At 38.3% G+C, this 22,715-nt stretch overlaps 1 protein-coding gene across 1 annotated transcript; it reads right to left on the minus strand.

Annotated features, from left to right (window-relative positions):
• Positions 1-871: 871 nt before the first annotated feature.
• On the minus strand, positions 872-22,129 carry LOC146453117 (DNA topoisomerase I, mitochondrial-like). The gene is made up of 23 exons (XM_085097026.1): positions 21,948-22,129; positions 21,630-21,714; positions 19,481-19,543; positions 18,818-18,928; positions 18,602-18,648; positions 17,303-17,357; positions 17,143-17,203; positions 14,864-14,898; positions 13,651-13,818; positions 12,891-13,120; positions 12,058-12,121; positions 11,812-11,892; positions 11,031-11,075; positions 10,406-10,476; positions 9,592-9,619; positions 8,851-8,932; positions 8,370-8,470; positions 7,615-7,683; positions 6,535-6,726; positions 5,259-5,309; positions 4,559-4,653; positions 3,418-3,567; positions 872-2,588 (listed from the first exon to the last, which is right to left on the minus strand). The coding sequence occupies exons 2-23, from the start codon at positions 21,711-21,713 to the stop codon at positions 2,486-2,488; spliced, it is 1,986 nt and encodes a 661-aa protein (XP_084953152.1). The 5' UTR covers position 21,714; positions 21,948-22,129; the 3' UTR covers positions 872-2,485.
• Positions 22,130-22,715: the final 586 nt, after the last annotated feature.

A 22,715-nucleotide genomic window follows, 5' to 3' on the forward strand; every position in this document is an offset into this window, starting at 1 on the left:
AAACGCTTAATGTCGAACAGGGAAACGAAGGCTCAGGGGACGAGATTATGTAAGCCTGGACTACCGCATTTTCGGTCATTTTCAAAAGATTGCGCTTTCGCTGTCTATGCGGTTAGCTTTTTGAAACATTTCATTCTGGAAACCATTTCCCAATAAAAGGAAAACTACGTTTTCGATGTGATAAGGGGATTGGGTTCTAAAGAAACTGTGGTGCTACATCGGCGGGGGAGCTGAAACGAATACGCAAATGTATTTGGTTTTATCAACCAAGGCAGGAGTAAATGGGCTCCTGACTGAGGTAATTTGGCCACCGTGTAAAAGAGATTCTAAAGCTGTTTCGAGCGTGGCCAAATTACGTAATTTTAAAACTCTGTCTATAACCAACATTCGTTTTTTACTGATGTGTATGGTTATCCACAGAACATAAAAAGGGGAACTAAAAGTTTGCGTTTTCGTTATCTCTTTAGTCCGTTTTAATGGAGACCATTTCTCGCGAAGCGTTCAGCTCTTTGAGAAGTCGACTTGCGGCGAGTCTAGCGTCTTCGTGGACGCGACGGCGTCTGTGGACCCAGTGAATTACCCCGCTTTTTTAACAAAAAAGTAAAGGCGTGTGCAAGGAAAAGTTCGAGTCGAATGCCGGTCTACCTTCACGCAAGGTAGTTTGTTTGTTTGCTTGTTTCAAAGGGTCCAAGCCAGGGAGATGGTAAGTTAAGGGTGACTATATGGAGGGTTAGGGTTGGGGTTAGGTGGGTGACTATATGGTACCTTAACATGAATTTCTTACCCAGGGAGGAGTAAATTCGAGGGATATTTGTTTTCTGTCCGTTTCTGAGAGGTTGTATTCAAAATAAAGATTACACGTGAAGAGGAATTACATGAATAAGGAGGTTCCGCTATTTTATTGAGCAACCTTCACAGGTCTTCTTCAATGCACAGCACTACTTCAAAGTGACTAAGAGATACTGAATATTTTAATATTAAAAAACTTCCACTAAGCTCGAAAATGTGTATCTACTCGCCTAAAAATGTTCGACTTCTAAAACTAATTTGACGGTGCGCAAATTTATCACGTCACAAGCGATGGCCGTGACTGGAATAGATACTAATTACTCTTAAAAGCCACATTTTCTCTGGACTCGCGAATTTGTAAGCGTTCAGACTGCCTATTCACTCATTAGCTAGATCTAGTATTTTTCCCGATCAAGTCGTGTCATTTTTAAAACGCGCGAAACACGAAATATCCATTCAAGTCACTACCATCACGTGAAGACGCAAACTCGTCTCCAGGAAGAGAGAAAAACCATGAGAACGAGGCTGGCGATTGCGTACTTGGTTGGTATTGGTTTTAAACTTCCCTGTACAACAAATTAATTGTTAAACAATTCAATAGTAAGAGTTAGAATATTGACTAATCCGTTCACAACGAGAGTTTAACCTTGAGTTTTCCAATAAAATTTTAAGGCTCTTATTTAAGCTGGCTTTGTCGGTTATCCGTCTGATAAATTAAGCACCTTACCCGGGTTGGGTCACTAATGTGTGCTGTGTAGAGCACTCAAGGGGACAAAAATCGTTTGAGAAAGGGTAGTTCAAGATAAAGTTTCTGCTTTAAATAGAGAGCAACTGGTGTTCAAGATGGCGGCAGTCTACAGTACTTTCACGCACGCTGCCTCGACCCCAGGCGTTGAAAGAGTGAGAAGAAAGGGCGCAAGTTTTGGTGGGAAAAAGTCCCATAATACACTGCGCACCACAAGCAACTTAAGGATGGATGCCTGGGGACGAGGCAGATTTTCACGGATAGTACTCGGCCACTGCTGACGGGCACTTTTTACACGATTTGACAAGTGCCGAAACTTAAGTGATGCCCTAGGCTTCCAGTTAATTAAGAGGCAAAATAGTCCACAGAGGAAAGTAACGTTAACTTGCTCATAAAAAAGAGGTTCCACAATATTTGAACAAAAGTTCAGACTAACACCTTTCATGACGAAGTTCATTCAGTGAGCGGGATTCTCGAGGTGCACCATACCAGATAACGTATGATCACAAATGAAAATTTGTTGAGAAAAAAGAATTCAGCTGTTGAATTTTGATGCCAAAGGCGACGCATACTAAAATACCGAAGTCTTGCAAACTAACTAAAATGACGTTAATCACTGCTTCAACCACCTCCCTACAGTAAAAACAAACGTCCCATCTCATAATAAATAATTGACCATTTTATGCTTTATAATTACAATAATAAATGTACAAATGGAACATTCCCACGAAGTTCCCGGCTTAAAGGTTTCGGTGCCATTTTTACGTTTCCCATTTTGTTTTTCTCCCATCCACTTTGGTGGCTAAAACCTCAAATCAATTTTGCTTAAATCCATTGTAAGAATAATAAATGTATTGAATTAAATTAAATTGGACAATTGGCAAATGCAAGCGTAGTGTGATCTAAAATTGGATGAAAACGAAGCTAAGTTGAGTCCCACGTCAATCGTGATCAAAAAACGAAGTCTTTCTCGGCCATGTCGATCGCCCAGGCAAACTTCTCTCGTTGCGTTTTGTTGTAAACCTTCTCCACTGGCACCTCGTGTTTCTTGCACCTAGGAAACAATAACAAAAAAAATTGTTTATTTAATAATAATGTTGATGAAGAAGCAGTTGGTCTTTAACCTTGGGTATCACACGACCTACTTCCCATGAAAATAATACGTGCTTTGAGTCTCATTATGAAAGCGAGGATATGTGCAAAGTTTTTATTATAAAAATTAGTTGTAATGGGCTCCTGGTTTTCGCTCATATGCAAACAAAACTAATTTTCAAATGAAAAGCCAAGTTAGCATTTAGCCTCGCTTTCATAATGAGGTTCACAGCAACCCGAGACCCAAGGGTCAGATGTAGGAAAGGAACAAAAATTTCTCAGGCAACCTGAACGTTTACAAGACGGGCAGAGAAACCCTCCAGAATCTACTCTTACCATATCGATTAGTTCCAAAAAGGTTTGAATTTCCCGCTACGTTTGTCCAGTACATGCCTAGCACTGTAATAGGGCATTTCCGAGTTGCTGTGAACCTCACTATGAAAGTGAGGCTAAGTGCAAAACTTTTCATATGAAAATTTTGTTTGTTTGCATATGAGTGAAAACTAATTTTCATAACAAAAACTTTGCACTTAGCCTCGCTTTCATATGATGTTCAAAGCAACTCGAAAATGGTCTATTCGCTCGCGCTGCCTTCATGCCCAAAGAAAACAGCCTCGGAGAATTTTAACAAGAAATTGGACGACTCATCTCCGAGATAGACATGACAGATAAAAGAAAAAGCTTCAAGTTTTTGTTTTCCTGAATTATTATCTCCGAAATAGGAATTTGTAACAGAACAAAAAATCCCCAGACATTTAGATTGTGAAATGCGTAGACAGGGAATCACTTACCAAGCTACTGTGATTCGTGGATCCAAATAATTTAACTTAGACGTGCCGAGTGCAATCTCTTTGTTTTCTTCCTTGTCCGTAGCCGTGACTTCCAGTTTAAACAGTTGATCTTCTAGTCTTTGCGTCTGGGCTTTCTTCTTCTCCAATTGTCTAATAAAAAAGTGAACAACAGGGTTTGAAATAATTCTCAAAAAGAAGTTCCCAGAATTTTCCAAGGACTCGTGCAGATTTCCCAGGAATTCAAATAATTTCAATTCCCAAAAAATGATAAAATTTAGAAAATATCAAATGTTCACCTTATCTTTTTCTTTGTGCTATGGTCGTAAAAACATGGACATTTCATCTTTTTTTTTTTATTTCGTTTAACCTGCTTAACCCTTTAAGCCTCAGTGGCGACCAAAATCTAATATAAGAAAATTGAAGAGCCATAACCAGCATTCATGATGATTAAAAATTAAAAACGTTCTCTGGTTATGCCTCAATCATTGACAAATCCAATTATTGCCACCTTAAGACCCTTGCGTCGTGGCATACCGCGAAAACTGTTGACGCTGACAATAACTCATGCCCACTCCCTTATTCTTCTAAACAAATAATGTTTTTCCCACTTACACCTGTATTGTACATTTTTCGCATTTGTTAGTCCTTATTTCATATTATCTTCATATTATTATCCGTTGAAGATAACAGGGCGGTTGTCTAAAGCTTATACTTTTTCAATTTTTTAACCAGAGAACGTTTTTAATTTTTAATCAACATCTAATTTCTCCGCTGCTTGATTAAACATTTAAGTCAGGAGAATAAAGGAAATAATCACCAAAGATGAAATGCCTTGAATTTTAGACAAAATCTCCCAACTAGTAGCACAAGAAATATATGGAGGACAGTGAGAAGAATATACATGTGATATTACGACTTTCCTTCTCTCTCTCTACCATAATAAAATCTGTAAACAAAGCTGGCCTCCAATACTCACCCAAAGAACATTTTGAATTGTGCGCAACTCCTTGGAATTGCATTATACATCGATTCAGTTTCTATTTAAAATTGAGATTACATGAACAGACGAAGGGAGAAATGTATAAACTGATAGTCACCCAACCAACAGCTCATTGTATTTTCCCGTTTTAAAATCACCTACTTTTTCGTTTTTTCGTCCTTGTTTTCTTTAGCCTGAATCTTCAGCGCTTTGACCTCTTTCTTTGCCTCCTTGATTGCTTTCTTCTTCTCTGAAATCTAACAAAATAACGAATACTGAAGAAAATGTACATTTGGAGATCTTTAACAGCCGGTGTTAAAGCGCGTCTTTTATCTTGTGTGCTCTGTGATCCGGCGGCACACAAATCAAAGATAATGACAGGGGACAACTTGGAATTTAAATATTTAAAACTTTGTTTTCTCGCACATAACTAAATATTACACACTACATATACACAATAGGTTTGGTGACGGGGAAGCCTGAATTTGAAGCTGGGGGCTTTTTAGGTCTAGGATCCCCCTAGCTTAGGATATGACAAAAACTGAGCGACAAGAGGCAGTATTTACGATATGAGCTAATTATAGGGACGGACGATATAAGAATTACATTTATTCAGCCGTTAAAAAATGTTTTAGAAAAGGTACGGGTATTAACTAAAACCACAAATACAATAAACAATAGTTACACTGCGTACAAAAATACATTGTACAAAAGCTACAGTGAACAGGAGAGGAAGACAGAGGGAACTTTGGCAAGGTTAAGAACGGAACCTTTAATGGCTTAACCTGGGTACCTGAGGTAATTATATTTTAGTGATACCTACTTACGAGCAGGTATAATTAGGCAAGTACTTTTTACTAACCTTGTTTTGAAGATTAGTCATCGATTTGTCAAAAGTCTTGGGAACTGAACGCTAAAAAAAAGAAAAAATAAGCATAGATGTAAGCAGATTTCTAGCGAGCCGTAATAAAGGAAATTCAACGCAGTCACTCTCAACCAATCGCGAAAAAAGGAAAAGTCTTGACTGAACTAACCAGAGTGGCCCGCGATTCAGGGAGCGGGGAGGGGATTAGACTGGTACCTTTACTTAGATTGAAGGCAAACTGATGGGGGAATCAATCATAAATACAGACATGGAGTCTATGCTAAGACATTGAGAAGTACTGTAACTGGTAATGAGTTGTTTTGGAGCCTGTCGCATTGCTAGGTAGGTTAAGGAGAAATGGGCTTGAACGAACGCTTCACTTTTGGAAAACTAAACGTTAGAAAGGCGAATTCTTCGAACCTGAAGAAAACGGGCAGAGGTTCGAATTCTATAGGGTTTATTTTATAGATTCGCTGATGAGGACACAGTAGACCTGCTTTGGAGTGTCACAACAGGGCACCCAAGATATTTGAACAATTTTCTCTACAATCAGATACCCAAATAACAAAAACGCTACTGAAGGAGGTGTAATAAAATCCGCGTTACCTAGACCCCGATACTAGGAGAGAGAGATATTAGTTATGCAATGCTTTCTCATGGTATACCGTGAAATATCCCACGAGTGACTTGATTTTTCTTAGTATACACACGAGCCTTCAGGCGAGTGTGTATGTTGTAGGTTAAATTGAATCCAGGTTAAAATGAATTTCAACCTAGGTTGATTTGTATTTTCCTTTGTTAAGGTTGGGTAATTTACATCTGAAACAAAGGAAGATACAAATCAACCTAGGTTGAAATCATTTTAACCTGGGATTCATTTTAACCTACAACATGTATACAAAGAAAAATCTAGTCACGATATTCACGGTATACCACGAGAAAGCACTGCATAACTAATTTATCCCATGCCACTCATTGAATCAGTAACTTTCCTGTTCGACGTTTGGTTCCAGGAATTCAAAATTAAGGTCAAACTGGGGTATTCTTAGTTGTTGACGGTAATTTTTTCTGAATGAAAATTTTTACCTGTCGCAGGCCCTTCAATCGATCTTTCGGCGGGAAAAATTTGTAGGCCGCATGGAACGCCGAGATTTTTTCATGGAATACTACCCGTTGCATACCGCAGAATATGCAACGGGTTTCTAGCTTTCCGATTGGCTGTATTCTCTATTGCATGAGATAAAAACTGTTATGCCATGATTATGATGCGCACCTGATGGTTACAAAGAATGGCCACGGCGCGGTTCGCTCGATTGTACGACAACACTTTAGCATTGACATTTTCCTCCGATTCTGTGAGTTTCTCCAGCTGATCTTGAAGCGTCATAGAGGCGTTGTATGTTCGGAAAACCTTGGCGGTCAGACCCTCCATCAGCTCTGACAAGTATTTGTTCAGGGACGTTGTCTAAAGGAAGCAAAATGTAATTTAATTGTTATACAGCATAGATCCTTTAGGCGAGCGCAATGCAAATGATGTACCTATTCAGGAGAGTAGTGCAAACTGCTGTTTGAAGCTTGTTTCGAGTGTTCACTTCATTGAAAGCACTTCTACTTTGCTGTACATCACATGGTCTTTAGTTTTCACATTTTTGTCCCAGCTGACGCAAAAATCCAAACCGAAATCAGAAACTTGATCATACTCGAAGAACCGATGGAGGAGGGGGGTTAACAGGATCCAGTGAAGTGGATCCTTTTGAAAGGTGCAAGCCTACATACCAGGGTCAGGAGGAGGTCAAAACTGGTCAGTTTACAAGAACCAGTTTTGACTTCCTCCTGGACCAACTATCAGCCCTTGGGTCTCCAAGGATCAAACTTGATTAGCTCAAAAAACCAAACCCACAACCATGTCGTTTATTTGATAAAGGTGGTTCTAGCTTTTTTCACCGGTGGATATCATCAGGGTTCCTGGTATCGATGTTTGTTTAGCTACGTTTTTCACTTGAAAAATTAGTATTTTTTGTCAAGTTACGACACAGTTTAAAGAGACACATATTCACAAACGGTCATCTCATGCTTGGACAGCTCTACAAAAAACTAACCACATCATGATCCAAAAAGATAATTTCAAAATTGTATGCTAAGAAGCCCAAGTTAATTGCTTTTTAACTTAAATAGCTCACTCAAATAAAGCCATTGTTGAGGAAAAACACATATTAATTTCGTTTGCGCGATTTTGCCAAAGCTCTGAGCAAGACACATCGATCTGACGGTTGTTAATGATCACTTTCTGTCCTATTATTCCAAAGGAATCAATCGTAGTTATTACTAAATGGTTAATGAATATTGTACTCACTGATAATCTGTCAAACAAATCATCTCCCTCCTGCTTTCCTTTCATAAATATGCCTAGATTCTTGAATACCTAACAAAATCATGTATCATTTACGTAATTAGTGTTTGTAGAAGTAAATGTGAATGTTATTCGTTTACTCTCGGAACACCAAGGGTGTCCGTGCATTCCAGGTCGAATTGGAATTGCGAAGTGTTGGTTTTTCTCGGGAGAACCCTGGACGAATCGAACCCGGGCGACATTGGTGGGAGGCAAGGATTCTCACCACTGTGCCATCCCTGCTTCCTTTATTTTGTTAAACCTCTACCAGATGTCATTACAAGAACCAAGAAGGGTATTCACTTGGCCATCTTGGAAGGGGAGGTGGGGGAAACCGTTATAGTGTATTTTCCCCAACAACCATCAAAATTTGAATTCTGTCCATCTCCAGGCCTGTTTTTACGCTGTTCTATCAGTAGTATTCGAGATAGGGATCGCTATCTTTTTTCACCTTTACTGGTAAAATAAGCAAAGTTATTAATGAAATGAAAGATTTACGCGGTGGAAAGTTGTGGAGAAAGCCATTACCAGCAATGTACAATTTTAGACTGTGTTGCAAAAGCAAACTTATTAATGAAATGAAATGAAATGAAATGAAATGAAAGAGTTGTTAACAAAATGAAATATTCTTGCGGTGGAAATTTGTGGAGAAAGCCTTACCAGTAATGTAGTACAAATTTAGTCAAAGTGTTGAACTAAATGAAGAATATTTCTCTTACCTTCTTTTCGACCGGTACAAAGTTCCAGTAGCGAACAGAGTCTTTACCAAGGAAATCAAACTCAACCACATTCTCCTTGTCTTCCCATTCCGTGTGTAGTTCTAGGGAAAACCAGCATTCAATCAGGCACTTTGTTATTGTCTAATTCAACAAATAGGTTTAAGGTTCCGACTTTGGTCAGAGCGGTTTTCAGCTGGGTTGGTTTTTCCTTACTACGCCCTGTGATTGGTTAGCAAAAAACTCGCGCCATTTTCTCAACCAATGAGAAGCAAAACCAAAACCTTGTTCGCACGCGTTTTCCCGCGCTCTGCGCGGGTTACATTTATTTGCTTCCAGTTCTGATTGGTTCATTGCGGTTTTTCGTCTGTTGTGATTGACCAGAATTGCCCCCAGTGATTACTTTGGCTTTGGTTTTTACGACCCTCATTTGAAAACTGCTCTAGTATGAATAAAAAAAAACTACTTTCTCTAATTCACTTACTGATGTGCTCGACTCTCAATGAGCAGCAGCCTACAGTGTCAGCTGTTTCCTCATCTTTTTCGTGTCCAGCTCGAAGAGCAAGCTGAAAAATCGAAACCACAATCAGCTTTGATCAAAGCGTTACCCATTTAATGTCCGTTGGATCTAACCAAACGTGGCCATGTTACAAAAGAACATGACCGAAGATGCAACCAACCGTCATAACAAAACAGACCACAATTTACAGTGCAAAGTCTCAGGGCAACCTCCAATATCAACATACTCATTCTGCCTACTGTTCTTCATATAATATTATTTCCTATGGCACAACTCAGCATTTTGACCGAAAAGTAGGCGGCTCAAAACCATATTTTTCCTTGCTGGCTGCCGGCACTTAATGTGAGCCTTGAGGCACAAAGTTCCAGTAACGAACAGGAAATCAAACTCAACTACATTCGCCTTGCTCTTTTGTTTGTTATGATCACTGTGGAGAAATGCTGTTTAATCTGCAGGTTTAAATAGGCCCTAAATTCAAGGCAGTGGCTACTCCACACAAGTAATAGCATTTTACAAGTTCTTTACAAGTTTCATGCCAACTTTCCACTCGTAAAATTCTAACATTTCGCCATCCTCACTACACAGGAAGAAAATCATTGACCCAATAAGAGTAAATCTAATCAGTCTCCAGCCTAGGTCTCTTGCAAGTAAATATCTCCCCCTTTTCTAACCAAAACATAAAATACCAGAAAGCGTAATTGTTACCTTGTCAATAAAATAAAGGGCTACACCTCTGTGGAAAGAGAGAGAATTAAAATAAATGACTTAGTTGAAGAGTAACCAAACGTAGAGTTGAGGTACACCAAATTGCACTAAGGTGTTAGCATGATAGTGGCATCCCTTTGGAAATAAGGGAAAGTCTAATAGAGAGGTTCCTGGATTGTGAAAGTGCTAAAAAGATTTTCAAGTTCAACATTTATTGTGTAGATATAGGCCTTTCCAAAAGATATCACAACATTCAACAGGTGTGTTAAGCCTCGTATTAAGAAGTTGAGAAAATTTACATTTCCTTCATTCTTGACACAAAGGATCTTTTTGTAGCTGGCATGTGCGTTTGAATGGAAACAGGTCAAAACAGCGAAGAGCTTACTCAATATTACTATCTTTTGGGTCACATGCCATTTTTTACTTGTGTGTAATACAGGTCTCATTTCCCCTTACTGTAGGATTTCAAACTGTGTTCCCTTTACAGAACATGCCGTGCTCTTAAACCTGCCCACATTCTCTTTGTTGAATCCTTTCATGCTCTTGGTGATGCGAAATGGCTATCCCTGCACACCACAGGGTAATATGGTATTTTTTTGAAAAGGTCTATTATTCCTAATACTGTTAATAGTAAATTGATTAGTGAACATATACTGTGCTAGCCTGCAAGCACGCTCTCTGGGGTCTCAAATATATTCGAGACCCCAGATTGGAGAGCTTTCTTGCAGGCTAATGTTGCATACAAATCTGTTGTTCACATGAACATCACAAAGGTACATTGGGTACTGCCACATAGCTAAAGCTGTTCACTAACCTCTGCCGCAGTCTCATCTCCTTTGATTTCCAGTCCTGTTCATAGTCTTCTCTGATTTTCTTAGCGCAGTCCTATACAAACAATAGACAATAATTTAGGAGAGGAGGGATGTGGCAGCAGCAAGAGTTCTTGCCTCCCATCAATGTGGCCCAGATTCCCTTGCCCAACTCAGTGTTACATGTGGGTTGAGTTTGTTGTTGGTTCTGTGCCTTGCTCCAAGAGGTTTTTCTCCGGGAACTCTGTTTTTCCCTTGTCCACAAAAACCAACATTTCTAAATTCCAATTCAATCTGGAAAGTGTCCCCAATTAGTTCTCTGCACTAAATGCATTGACACTTTAAATAAAGCGATCTATTTTATTTATACAATATTATTGTAGATGTGTCCATGCTTGAAGCCCCCTTGTTCATTTTACTTCAATGCTTTTACATTGTACTAAATACAAAATGGAAGTCAAACACAGTAATTTTCACTCCATGTGTTCTGAGGTTTGCAGAAAACTAAGAGAATGTTACATGTAAATTCCCAAATTTTTACGGGTGGTGAGCCTTCATTTGTCATTCAGTTTTTATTGGCTGAAGAAGGAAGTACAGTACAAGTCAGTATACTTTCAAAGCAATCCCTACCTTCAATTTCCTTGCTGTTTCATACTTCTGCCAGTCCTTTTCACCCTGCAAATGAGTTTAAATTCATGACCTTTCAGTAACTTGAGAGCGCATCCCCATATTCCTCATATACATAGCAAGCATGATATCAAATGTACTGAACTGTAACTGATGTCACAAGTTGCAGCCGGACTGATCAAAGTATGACAGCAACAGAATACCAGCAAGCTGTTACAAGGCATGAATCTCCATCACCACAATATACACAATTACAGTTGTGCGGTGGCAGACTTTTCCACCGAGTTGTTTCCCTAGCCAAGACACTATGTTCCCACCCAGCCTGTATACAAAATGGGTGCCATCTAAAGGGGAGTAGCAATACTCATAGTTGCTTCATGCTGCAGAGTTAAGCTACATGTATGGTTGTGTGGGTCATCTAAAGCTCTTGTAAAACTGAACTATGGCACATTTACCTTCCATATAAGCTCTCAGAGTGTATGTACATTTCTACATGTGGGTAATGATACAATCAATTTTTGCCACTTGGATACAAAATTGTTCACTTCCAGATATGTTTCTTTGTATAGTAATTCGTACCAAAGCTTGTTCATTTCTATAACATATTATTTTATATCACAGTTTTTCTCAATAAATTGAGAAGTACAGTCATGTAAGTGATTCAATTTTAAGTCTGAATAACTGGGTCTTCCCTGGAAATATTGAACAGGTTCAAACAGCTACCACTACATCACACAAGTTTTCCATAATACATCTGTGATAACGGATTTCATTAAAATCTCACCTTTAACCTTGATGTGGGATTCAACATGACATACTTGTAACTACCTTGAATATTTTCCACCCAGCAAGCCAACCATGACACCTAACACGAACATAAAGTTATTAGCACTACATAATTATCTACATGTAGGATGCTCTGTAAACTCTTTCCTCTGACAGTAAGATGGATAGTAAGGTGACAAGACAGAAGTTTCTGTTGCCAGGAGGCTAGATTGTGCCAATGTTGTTATTACCATCAGTTCCCTACCTTGTTGTCATGAATAACCTTTTGCCACTTGTGTCCCTCTGGGGGGTCGGGAACTTTGGCACCGCTGCAAGAAAGAAATTTATCCATGTATTTAGTTAAGCTTTAAGTCAGACAGCAAGTTACTACATGTATTTGTGTGTGTGTTTCATAATCATCACTACCACAACCATCAGATCCAAGATGGCCACTGTTCAGTTCAACGAATGACATAATTTCAAGTCATATGACATCATCATCTCATTTTGTGGACCCCAAAGGAAACAGTTTTGGGGGTACTTTATACTCCTTTGGTTTCACTGCGAGAGCTTTAAGGCTCTTGCAGTTCTGTAGGGGAAGGGAGTTCAACATTCTGCCCTTCTCCTCCACTCCAATAAGACTCAGGTAGGTTAAACGGAGTTAGAGAACACACAGTTTGTTATTTCACTGCGGAAGCTTAATGCTCTTGCAGTTGTACAAGGGAAGGGAGTTCAGATTTCGGCCCCTCTCCTCCACCCAAATAAGGCTCAGGTAGGTTAAACAGGGTTAAAGAATGCTCAGATTATTATTTCATTGCGAAGCTTTAATGCTCTTGCAGTTGTATAGGGGAAGGGAGTTCAGATTTCGGCCCCTCTCCTCCACCCAAATAAGGCTCAGGTAGGTTAAACGGAGTTAAAGAATGCTCAGATTATTATTTCATTGCGAAGCTTTAATGCTCTTGCAGTTGTATAGGGGAAGGGCGTTCAGATTTTGGCCCCTCTCCTCCACCCCAATAAGACTCAGGCAGGTGAAATGGGGTTAAAACTCTGATTATTATAAATGGAAAAGCATTGAAGTACACATCAATTCCCACATACTTGCCAATGTTGATGATTATATCTTCAGGCCTAATCCTCTTTTTGAGTTTTCCCATCTTGGGGTGGTCACCACGCCCTCGAAACAAACCAGGAGGTTCAATCTTGAAGTTACCCACTCTCTGCTTGTGACCATCCATAAGACAGTAGCCATACTCTTCGAGAATTTTCTCATTTTCCTTTTTCAGCTCCAGTTTCTGTTCCTTTGTCCAGTTTTTTCTCTCCTCCGCTTTCTGCAAGAAAAATAAATAAAAGACTACTTAAGACTACGCACATCAAAACAATATTTAACAATCATCCTGTGAAATTGCGTGGAATATATATTGCTTGATACTTAGCCGACAAGGCCGTAAGCTGAGTTAGCTAAAATCAGAGGATATTCTGCTAGATTGAGTTAGGATAATATTATTATTTTATTATTCAACACATTGATAACAAAGCCCAATTTTTGACTGTGAACTCTTTAAAAATGCTTTTTAAAGCTAATTTTAAGCTGCTGGCAAAGAAAAGTCAAATGTGAAACTGAGGGCAAAATATTAAATGGCAGAATACTTATTGAACAATAATTAAACTTGAATCAAAGTTCACATTAACCCAGCATTAGCTTAATGGGCTTTGGGCTTTGAACAACTGGGCCCAGGTCACAAGTTTACATCAATAACTAGGAAAAGGCATTTCATCATTTTGTTGCCAAACCTGCTTTATCAGGTAGTTTGAGCTAAATAAAATTATGATCTTCTGTAATTAAATGGATGCAGTTTACCTTCATGTAGTATGCATGCATTTCTTTAAAGTTGCATTTTGTTAAATCCTTGATAACTTTTCGTTCTTCACTTGTCATCTCTTTCCGCCAGTCTTCAAAGAAGTTCTTGTTAAAAACAGGTTTACTAGTGTAGTCGTGGTCAAGCATCTTAGCATAGAATGACGCCACCTAAGGGTACAATTTTTGAGGTTTAGTTGCCATCATGGAAGTCTTAGAAAAAGGTTAAAGTTCTGTGGACACTTAAAGGGGAAATATCACGTACATTTGCTATCATTTCAAAACCCAAAAATGCTTGTCTGTCAGCAGAAACAACAAAATAATATTATTGTCAAGTTTGTTATAAATTATCACCCCAGTGCAATAAAACTGTCGATTAGTGCCTCTAGCCAGAGACAGAGTAGGCCGGTATGGATTGAAACTTGAAAAATGCTAGGCTAATGTTTTTCAAGTTCTCATATTTTTGTTTCCAAAATGTGCTAGAACAGATCACAAGTTGTTCGTTTCAAGAATTGAGTTGATTTCTTTTCTCTTGTCATTCTAGAATTATTTGGCAGCTGATTGAAGGTCCTATTTCATCATTTTTAACAAAAGATATCAAAAACCCCGTGATACTTCCCCTTTAAAGGGGTGTGCTTTAACTAAACTTAACTAAATACAAACACCACAGCTTGGTTGTTTAAACAGCCAGACAAGGATACTAAAAATTAACAGAGTTCTTCATCTTGTCTACTACAAAATATAATATTACGTTCTTCCAATTTTAAGATGAAGGACATTAAAGTCTAGTCAAAATTGAAAGTTAGAATGACTTTTTTTCGGAAAACCTTCAGTGATTATTATGTAATTTATTAAATAAACTGCTATCAAAGTTCACACTAACCCCACGTTTGCTTACAACTGGGTTTGGTTATCTTTGTTAAGAGGAGACCTGTAAAAATGTTTTGGTACAATGTACAATCAATTTTAATTAATTTTTGCTCTCTAAAGTGAAACCAGTGCACTTCTTATGATTGTATATATTTATGAAAAAAAATCACTTCTTATTGCTCTTTCAATAAAACAAAGTAATGTGTGTTTCAGTACTAAATATATATGGCAAAAATCAACAGCAGGAGAAATAAACACTTTTTCATCATAACTGGAATTTAACAAAAACATTGCTCAAAGATTTTTTTCCTGCCACCCTTCAGTGTAAACTGGCAAAAGTGCTTACCTCTTCAGCTTCCAAGCTTAGCTTCAAAAGTTGCCCTGTAAAAAGACAAAAATTAATTACAAACAAATGATATTATAATTATATTAATATTGCATGACTATGTTTCTTACTGTAGGACACATAAAAGAAAAGTAAAGATGTCATCATAATTTTAAATACACTAAAAAAACAAAACAAAACAAAACACTCAATCAAAATTTATTGTACCGCTCAAAAGTAAGTTACCAGTCTCGTCTCGTTTCTCGCGAGACGAGAATCTCGTATCGCGAGACGAGAATCTCGTATCGAGAGACGAGAGCCTCGTCTCGCGATACGAGAGTCTCGTCTCGCGAGAATCACTGAAGCGGAAATTTTGGAATATTACCGAGTTTCTCGCGAGAAGAACTAATGACTGAATTTCTCGCGCACTTGTCTTGTGTTGCTTTTATTTACACTGTATGCCGTTTTTAAAACGGCCTGTGCCAACGGTGGTTGATTCCGTCGACAAGTAAGTTCGCATTATCAGAGCTTATGTGATTCGAAACAATTTTGTCTTCATTCAGTTCAAAGGTTTCGATTCGCGCACAGTGTAAGAGATGATTTATTTCTTCCGTCACTTCGAAGGTTTCGTTTTAGCGAGCTCGCCGACATATCAATTTGCAATTGAAACTTTCCCGCACACACAATTCCTACATAAAAAAATCCCAGCCTCATTAAAGTCAAGTTCTGTGCCTGTATCTATTAAACAGTTTTTTGAAATAATAACCCTGACACTTACAATGTTTTTCAATTTCACTGCGGTTCGAATTTGCATACATCTACATGTATCGTGCTTTGCAAACCGCTATTGAATCGAACTTCTTTGCGGTTGCAAAGGCTTTTTCTGCCAAGAAAAAACAAAGTTGTGTATAAAGAAAATCGAAAACAGAAACGTTGTTGAAGAGCTAGCGTAAAATGCGTAGTTCTAGTTCAGAATTGATTTCAGTTTATCGTGCACCGAATTTGCATATCGACAACGCCAAGATGTCAAAGGTTACCGCGCCGCGCTTACGGAAATACGTCTGCGTTCGCTGGCTAAAGGAGAGGTGTGTTGTTTATCGATAGCGTAGTTTGCTACAGGTCGCATGATTTAGCGAAGCCAACCGAGGAACATTTTTTCTAAAACAAAGCGGCTTTGGAGATATTTATTACAACATTTGCCCTCGGGGAAAGAAGCTTTTTTTCCGAAGATTTGTTATGTTGATTGCCTTTTATGTTTATGTCATAAACTTATCCCTATTAACGATTAGCAATAACCCGCAAAGTCGTCGCTCGATTGACCCTTACATTTTAGCCACAACCCATTATTGAAAAGTAACAGATAGGTTTTTTAAATGCAAATCACATGTAAGTTTTCGTATATTTGTTTCACGCCTATGTAATACGCAAATAATCTCTAGCGCACGTACAACAGAGGCCGCAACAGTCTAACTGGTCATCACCAGCTCTATAAAGTGTATGTGTTTGTGGGTTTGCTTTTTTTTTTTCTAAATCCCTGAGAGAATAAAAGATATAATAACATACACAGCATTTACAATCTCTTCTTACACGAAGACGCTTTATTAGGTTCTGCAAATTTATTAGCTCCGATAACCCAACGTGCCACCTCCGAATAAATGCGCAATGACAGATTGATCAGTTCGCTTATCTTTGCAGCCGTCGCTCGCTTACATCGTTGAATCGCTCTGTAATAAATCACAAAGTACAGTGTATATAGAAACACATTAAGTCCTGGATCAAGTCGCTTAACAAAGCAAGCTCGATTTTGTTTGCAACCTGGTTCACGATCGATAAGCTTGCGACCGAACTCCATAATTCAGCTTGCTGCGTGACAAGGGCGTCCTGCCGTATCAACAACACCGACACTCAACTTGATATTCTCGCGAAACTCTTGCGAGAAAAGTCAAGCCTAAGTAAATGTACTTACAGTTTTTTCACCCTCTCGCGAGACGAGTTTCTCGTCTCTCGAGACGAGAGTCTCGTATCGCGAGACGAGAATCTCGTATCGCGAGACGAGAATCTCGTATCGCGAGACGAGAATCGCGTCTCGCGAGAGGGTGGTAACTTACTTTTGAGCGGTACGGGTGTAAGTGAGTGAGTGAACTTTATTTAGACAGGGTGGCCCAATCAGCTATGGGGCTGTTATCCTGAGGGGCCCCGTATACACCTAAAATAATTATTATTATGGTATTAGAAAAAAATTACAATATATATGACTCAAACACTTTTGGTTCTCTTGTTTGTAAAAAACAGAAACTCACCATCATAATAAAATTTGACATCATCAGGCAAAGGATCGTACAGAGGTGGAAAATATGGCCCCTAGAAACAGACAGTCATGATCATGAATAAGAATTGACTGATTTAACAGCTATCTATTAGAAACAACAACTCAAAAGCAAATAAATGGCAAATTATTACCATGTGCTCCATGTGTAGCCATTTCACACCTTCAGGAAGTTGCTCTTCCTCCCACCTAAAGGATGGAAGTAAAAAGTATAAAACAACAGATGATGAAATTCTTGGAGGCAAATTTGTAGTTTCATCAGCTGTATGAAACTTGTTTGACTACAAAGACATGCAGCATTATAATTCAAGCAGAGACTGAAGACTTGTGAAATTCCTCCCCCCAACCAATAATCCTCAACTATGAGGGCCAGGTTGTATTGAAAAGAAAGTTCTCCACACTCCCGGCTTCCAATATCTCTGATATATGTGGCTCTAGGTACTAACAGGTTCAGGTCTTTAAATATGTACAGTCAACTTTCTCATAGCGACCACTTAGCTTCTCGTAAGTGACCACCTCCCGTAAACGACCACTTAGTAAACAACCATTTTGTTTCTCAGTTAAATACTGTTTCAAGAGCTCTCTCGTAAGTGACCACCACTCAGATTTCTTAAGGGACCGCGACCACTGTTTAGGCCAGAAATCACACATATTCTTTTGTTTTCTGTTTTCGGTAAGCGACCACCCAACATAATCACGTATGACCGTTAGTAAAACATTACTCAGAAATGACAAAAGTTCAATTTTTAATAACGCCACACCGGACTGCTGACAGATATTACAGTTTACAGACAGAGGAGATGGCTATAATTAGATCTGCAGATAAACAAGAATTGTTACAGTGATCTGTTCCAAAATGTTATACAAAGTTTCAGAAGAATGAATAGATGTAAAAAAAATCAAATAAATTAGTTTCTATTTGCCTTATTTTAGCTGCTAAGGTAATATTTTTATGTAATTAATTAATCAATCCAGTATTAAGCTTATTTTGTTGATCTTTCCCTTAAGCGACCACCTCCCGTAAGAGACCACTTTGTCGTGCCCCAAGGGTGGTCACTTACGAGAGAGTTGGCTGTATTCCTTATGTACAGTGTATTAATTTTTGTGAATTAGTGGAATAAGGCCGGCAGTTACTCATTAGAGCAACTCTCAGTGGAACATTGTCAAACCAAAACCAAAGTATTATAAATCAATCCAGCCAATGATCACAACAGACACAAACAAGCCAATGAACCAATAATCAGAACAACATTCAGTAAATAAATTTAAATGACATGAACGACACATGCAGGAAAGAATTATATTAACCAAGTCACCATTAGTTTTGGTTTTACATACATCTTCTCCCAACGTATACCATAAGAAATATGTGGAAAACAGTAAGGAGAATATTCATTTTGATACTGGCACTTAAGAAAAGCTCATAAACTTACCATTTCCACACTTCTTTCTCCTCTTCCTTCTTTTTCTTTCCTTTTTCCTATAAAAAAAATAATACTACTCATTGTACCTGGTGCCCGTTCTTAAAAAAACACACAGATATGAAATATTAACTACAAATTAAACTGCTTCCACTAGGATAAGAGGTCTAATCAATAAGACATGTCTATTGACAGTGGAATTTCAACTCACTGTAAACAGTTTCTCACCTCTTTTACTGATTTCTCTTCTTTTCCTTCCTTCTTTACCTTTTTCTTTGCTGAGCCTGCCTTGTCCCCCTTCTTTGCTGGTTTTGGGGTGGCCTTCTTAGCAGTCTTAGCCTGAAAACAAAAGTCCATTAACTGCACACATTCTGTTATATTTTATGTACTAATTTTTTTTTCAGCGCAAGAAAAGAGGCTATTTATTAACATAAGATTGAAGTATGTACAATCTGCAGTTATCGCATCCTCATGGATGTAGTAATCACTCTTAGTTGTCGCACAAGTTTGCTTTTCCCTGGGGTATTCTTTGTGTCCTCTACATCTGCATGGATTTTAAATTCAGTTTTGCTTAATGGGTTTTCTTTTCTTTCTTTTCAATCATGGCTGCTGAAACAAGGTCTACATGCAGTGCTCAGTTGGTGCCATTTACATTTGTGACCACAGACTTCAAGTGGGAGGGCCTCCCTTCAAATGTTTTCTACAATGAAGAGACAGCACCTCTCACCCCGATCAACCTGTGTGTGCAGATGTCAAATTAGAAAAATTAACGTAACTGGATAGGTTGTGGGGGCAATAAGTTGATTATTTAGTGTTATGTATAAAAAACTAAGAAAGACTTGAATCACTTGCTGCAAATTTAGTAACTCAGAAAAAGAAAACAAAGCTCACCAGTGGTTTATAATCTTCGCCATCACTATCACTTTCATTGCTTGCACTTTTCTTCCTCTTACGCTAGTGAATGAAAGCAACTCTATGTATAAAGTTTTATTGACAATGCTAGTTACTGCCAAACATTGCACTAAATGTTTACTATCTTAAGATCTAACAACTATTTTTTTTAAGTGAATAAAACATTTTTTAAAACAAGCACTACTTGAGGTCAAACTAACATTTTCTGAGTATACTGCAAATTACTAGACTATGATTGGGCTTCCAGCCAAAAGTTTTCTATCTAATGTTATACAACTTATACAAGGTTACCCTCTGAAACAATAGGATGCCCAACAACACCTGCTCTGGAAGTCTGGAAGTCACAGTATCCAAGATGACTTTTTGGGTATTGAATACATGTACACCAAGAGCAGTGATTAAATGCAACCCCTTTAATCTGGAGTGGTGGGCACCCTGGCTTACATGGACTAGCAACCCCAAGTAATTATCTGAAATGTCACTCAATTTAGAAGCATTGAAATCTCTTCCTGCTTCATGAACAAATCATGTAATCATGCACATAGAAAAAGTGTCAGCCAATGTCGATAATCAACCTGGGCTAAAACTCCAGTTCAGTTTTTTCTAACGTGGCTGGAACTTTAATCCCAGCCAATAATTGCAAGTAGACATGAAAAAAAAAAAAAAAACAAAAAAAAACTATAATTGGGTTGTTCCAGAAAAAATCCACACCTCCCCGACGGATGGGATTCTGGAAATTCTCGAAGGAGGGGGGAGTCAAAGACTCTGGAAATCCAGGCGGGAGGGGGGATTGAACTTAAGAAAGTCTTCTGCAGGGGTCATTTCGACCGATAGTTCACGCAATTTCGAATGTTTAGTTCGGTGACACTTCAGCACTCTCAGACCCTGAAAATAGTAGAAATATTTTGTTCATATATTTCTCACCTAAAATAAATGATAATTTAAGTTCCTTCGCAGGTCCTTTTATAGCAGAAAACGCCAACAACAAGATACTAAAGAATGAGCCATCGCAACATTGTTGCAACAAAGAGTTTGAAACGCCTGACACATTTCTGCTCGTACCAGACCCAGCGCGCCACCGTTGTGTAATTTCACAATCTCGGTTGTTTGGTCCGCCATTGCATTCTTAGCGTGGATTCCACTGCGTCAGGTAGAAGAATTTTTTACTTGTGCAAGCAAGGATGCAGAGCTATTAGCTGAAGAAGATAATTCCAAAGAATTTTGGTCCAAACATTCCCTCTTCGTCGAAAATACTCGAGAGGAACTTGCAGCCATCTGTACCTTGAAAAAACTTTTGGAAACGTAAGTTATTGCGAAAACAACAGAAGGAGGAAGTTCTTGGACGGGTTCCTGGAACGTATACAGTGGTAACCTCTCTGAAGTCCCATCGTCCATAGCACAGTTGAACAAGCAGCCACTGCGTTTTCTGCTTGTCCATTGGGCACAAAGGATGAACTCGTTCGCTTTTTCACATTGTTGCTCCTTTCTTTTTTAATTCCACGCGATAGAGTTTTTCACATTAGCCGAAGCTTTAGAAATTAAAAAAGAACATCTTCTAGATGTGATTGTGCGTATTTTCTATTAAAAATAAATTAAATTGAAGCCTTATATTTTTTTTCTGGAAATCCAGGAGGGAGGGGGGGTCTTTTGTTTTGGAAATACAGACAGGAGGGCGGGGGGGGGGGGGGTGTTGTGCTTCAGGAAATCCAGGTGAGAGGGGGGTGTTAAAAAACGGCCCCATCCGTCGGGGGGGGTGTGGATTTTTTCTGGAATAACCCATTATAAAGTAAGTACATGTACCGTAATGTCACTATAATATTGTTGTGAAATGTTGTTTCAGATAGAAAAGTCAGCATAAGGCAAGCAAAATCATTGTCATTTCCATGACAAAGTTTGATCTTGAGTCAATCATCCACCATATTTCAAATGGACTCACTGTGAGTAATTCATAATGTAATTGCAAGAAATTCCCAGTTTCACAACTGCGCAGAAAATTTGCTGTGTAGTCAGACCCTTAGTAATGAACACTGGCTAGATAAACTTGTGCTGACGAATTGGCATCTAGCACCTTTTTCAGACGAAAATGCCTGACTGATGGATGAACCTGATGGCAAAATAAAGTACTTACAGAGGCTGTAGCTTTTGACTTTTGACCTGATGATCCACTTGCTACTGGCTTTACTTTCTTTTTGTCACTGGGAGTTTTGCTCATTCTAATAACAACAACAAAAAATTGTTATAATTGTTGTTTAATCAATAATATTATTTCACGCTTATTTTCTCAACACCATGAGAAGCAACCAAACTCTGTTGGAAAGGATCAAGCAAATGCATCAATTTGAATAACTTTAACAGAATAACTTTATGCCAGCTTTGGCATTATGGACTTTGTAAGATTATTTTTCCGTAGAAAAAGCTTCAAATAATTATTAAAGCACATACACACCTTGATGCCTGCCATCAACAATCCAAAGCAACATGAAAGAAAAAAGAGAATAAATTATATGCATGTACAATATATTAAGAGAACAATTTGCATAGAAGGCATTGAATGAAAATACCTGTTTACTAGCACGTTAAGTTATGTAAGCTTTTGTAAATGTACATTTTGTGTTACTTGCATGTCTCAGGAAATTGTTTGTTATGATGTTTGGTTTTTTTTTCAATTTCTTTGACTGATCACTAAAACTCAAAAACCAAGAAAATAAATTTGGACCTACATGTAGAAATTATGCAAGGAAAGCAAGCGACATAAAGACAGTACAATGAATAGATCCAAAAAGTAGGAAACAACAATTACTGTATTTAAAGCCAGTTTTTAAAAATAAAACTAAAAAATTAAGAAGAAACCACGACTGAAAATCCTACATGAACCTTGCCACAGGTAAGCAACAACTATGAATGCATTTACTTCACAAATGAATTATTCTTAAGCCAATGATACACAATTCAACATTTGTTGAGCAACAAATTTTGCAGCTGCTGTTCAACAAATGTTGAACAGTGTATCATGTGATGTTGAATGTTGAAATATGCCGTTCAACACGTTAAAAGTTGTTGAACGTTGCTCCACTGCAATGTTCAACATTTGTTGATCAACAAAAGTTGAACGATGTTGAACCGTGTATCATTTGCTTTAAAAAGCTATTTGAAAGTTCAGCCTCACCAAAGGTTCATCGTCATCATCAATATCAAGATGTTTTTTCACAGCCTT

This window comes from Pavona decussata, unplaced genomic scaffold (assembly GCF_977016875.1).
Source record: "Pavona decussata unplaced genomic scaffold, jaPavDecu1.1 SCAFFOLD_353, whole genome shotgun sequence".
Lineage (NCBI taxonomy): Eukaryota > Metazoa > Cnidaria > Anthozoa > Scleractinia > Agariciidae > Pavona > Pavona decussata.

Excerpts from the sequence above, each read along its gene's own strand:
- LOC146453117 (XM_085097026.1), bottom strand. The coding sequence starts at position 21,713 with ATGAGCAAAACTCCCAGTGACAAAAAGAAAGTAAAGCCAGTAGCAAGT. Across the intron at positions 14,899-17,142 it reads TGTCAAATTTTATTATGATG|GGCAACTTTTGAAGCTAAGC; the intron begins GTGAGTTTCTGT and ends GTCTTTTTACAG. Across the intron at positions 8,933-9,591 it reads CCCTTTATTTTATTGACAAG|CTTGCTCTTCGAGCTGGACA; the intron begins GTAACAATTACG and ends TCGATTTTTCAG.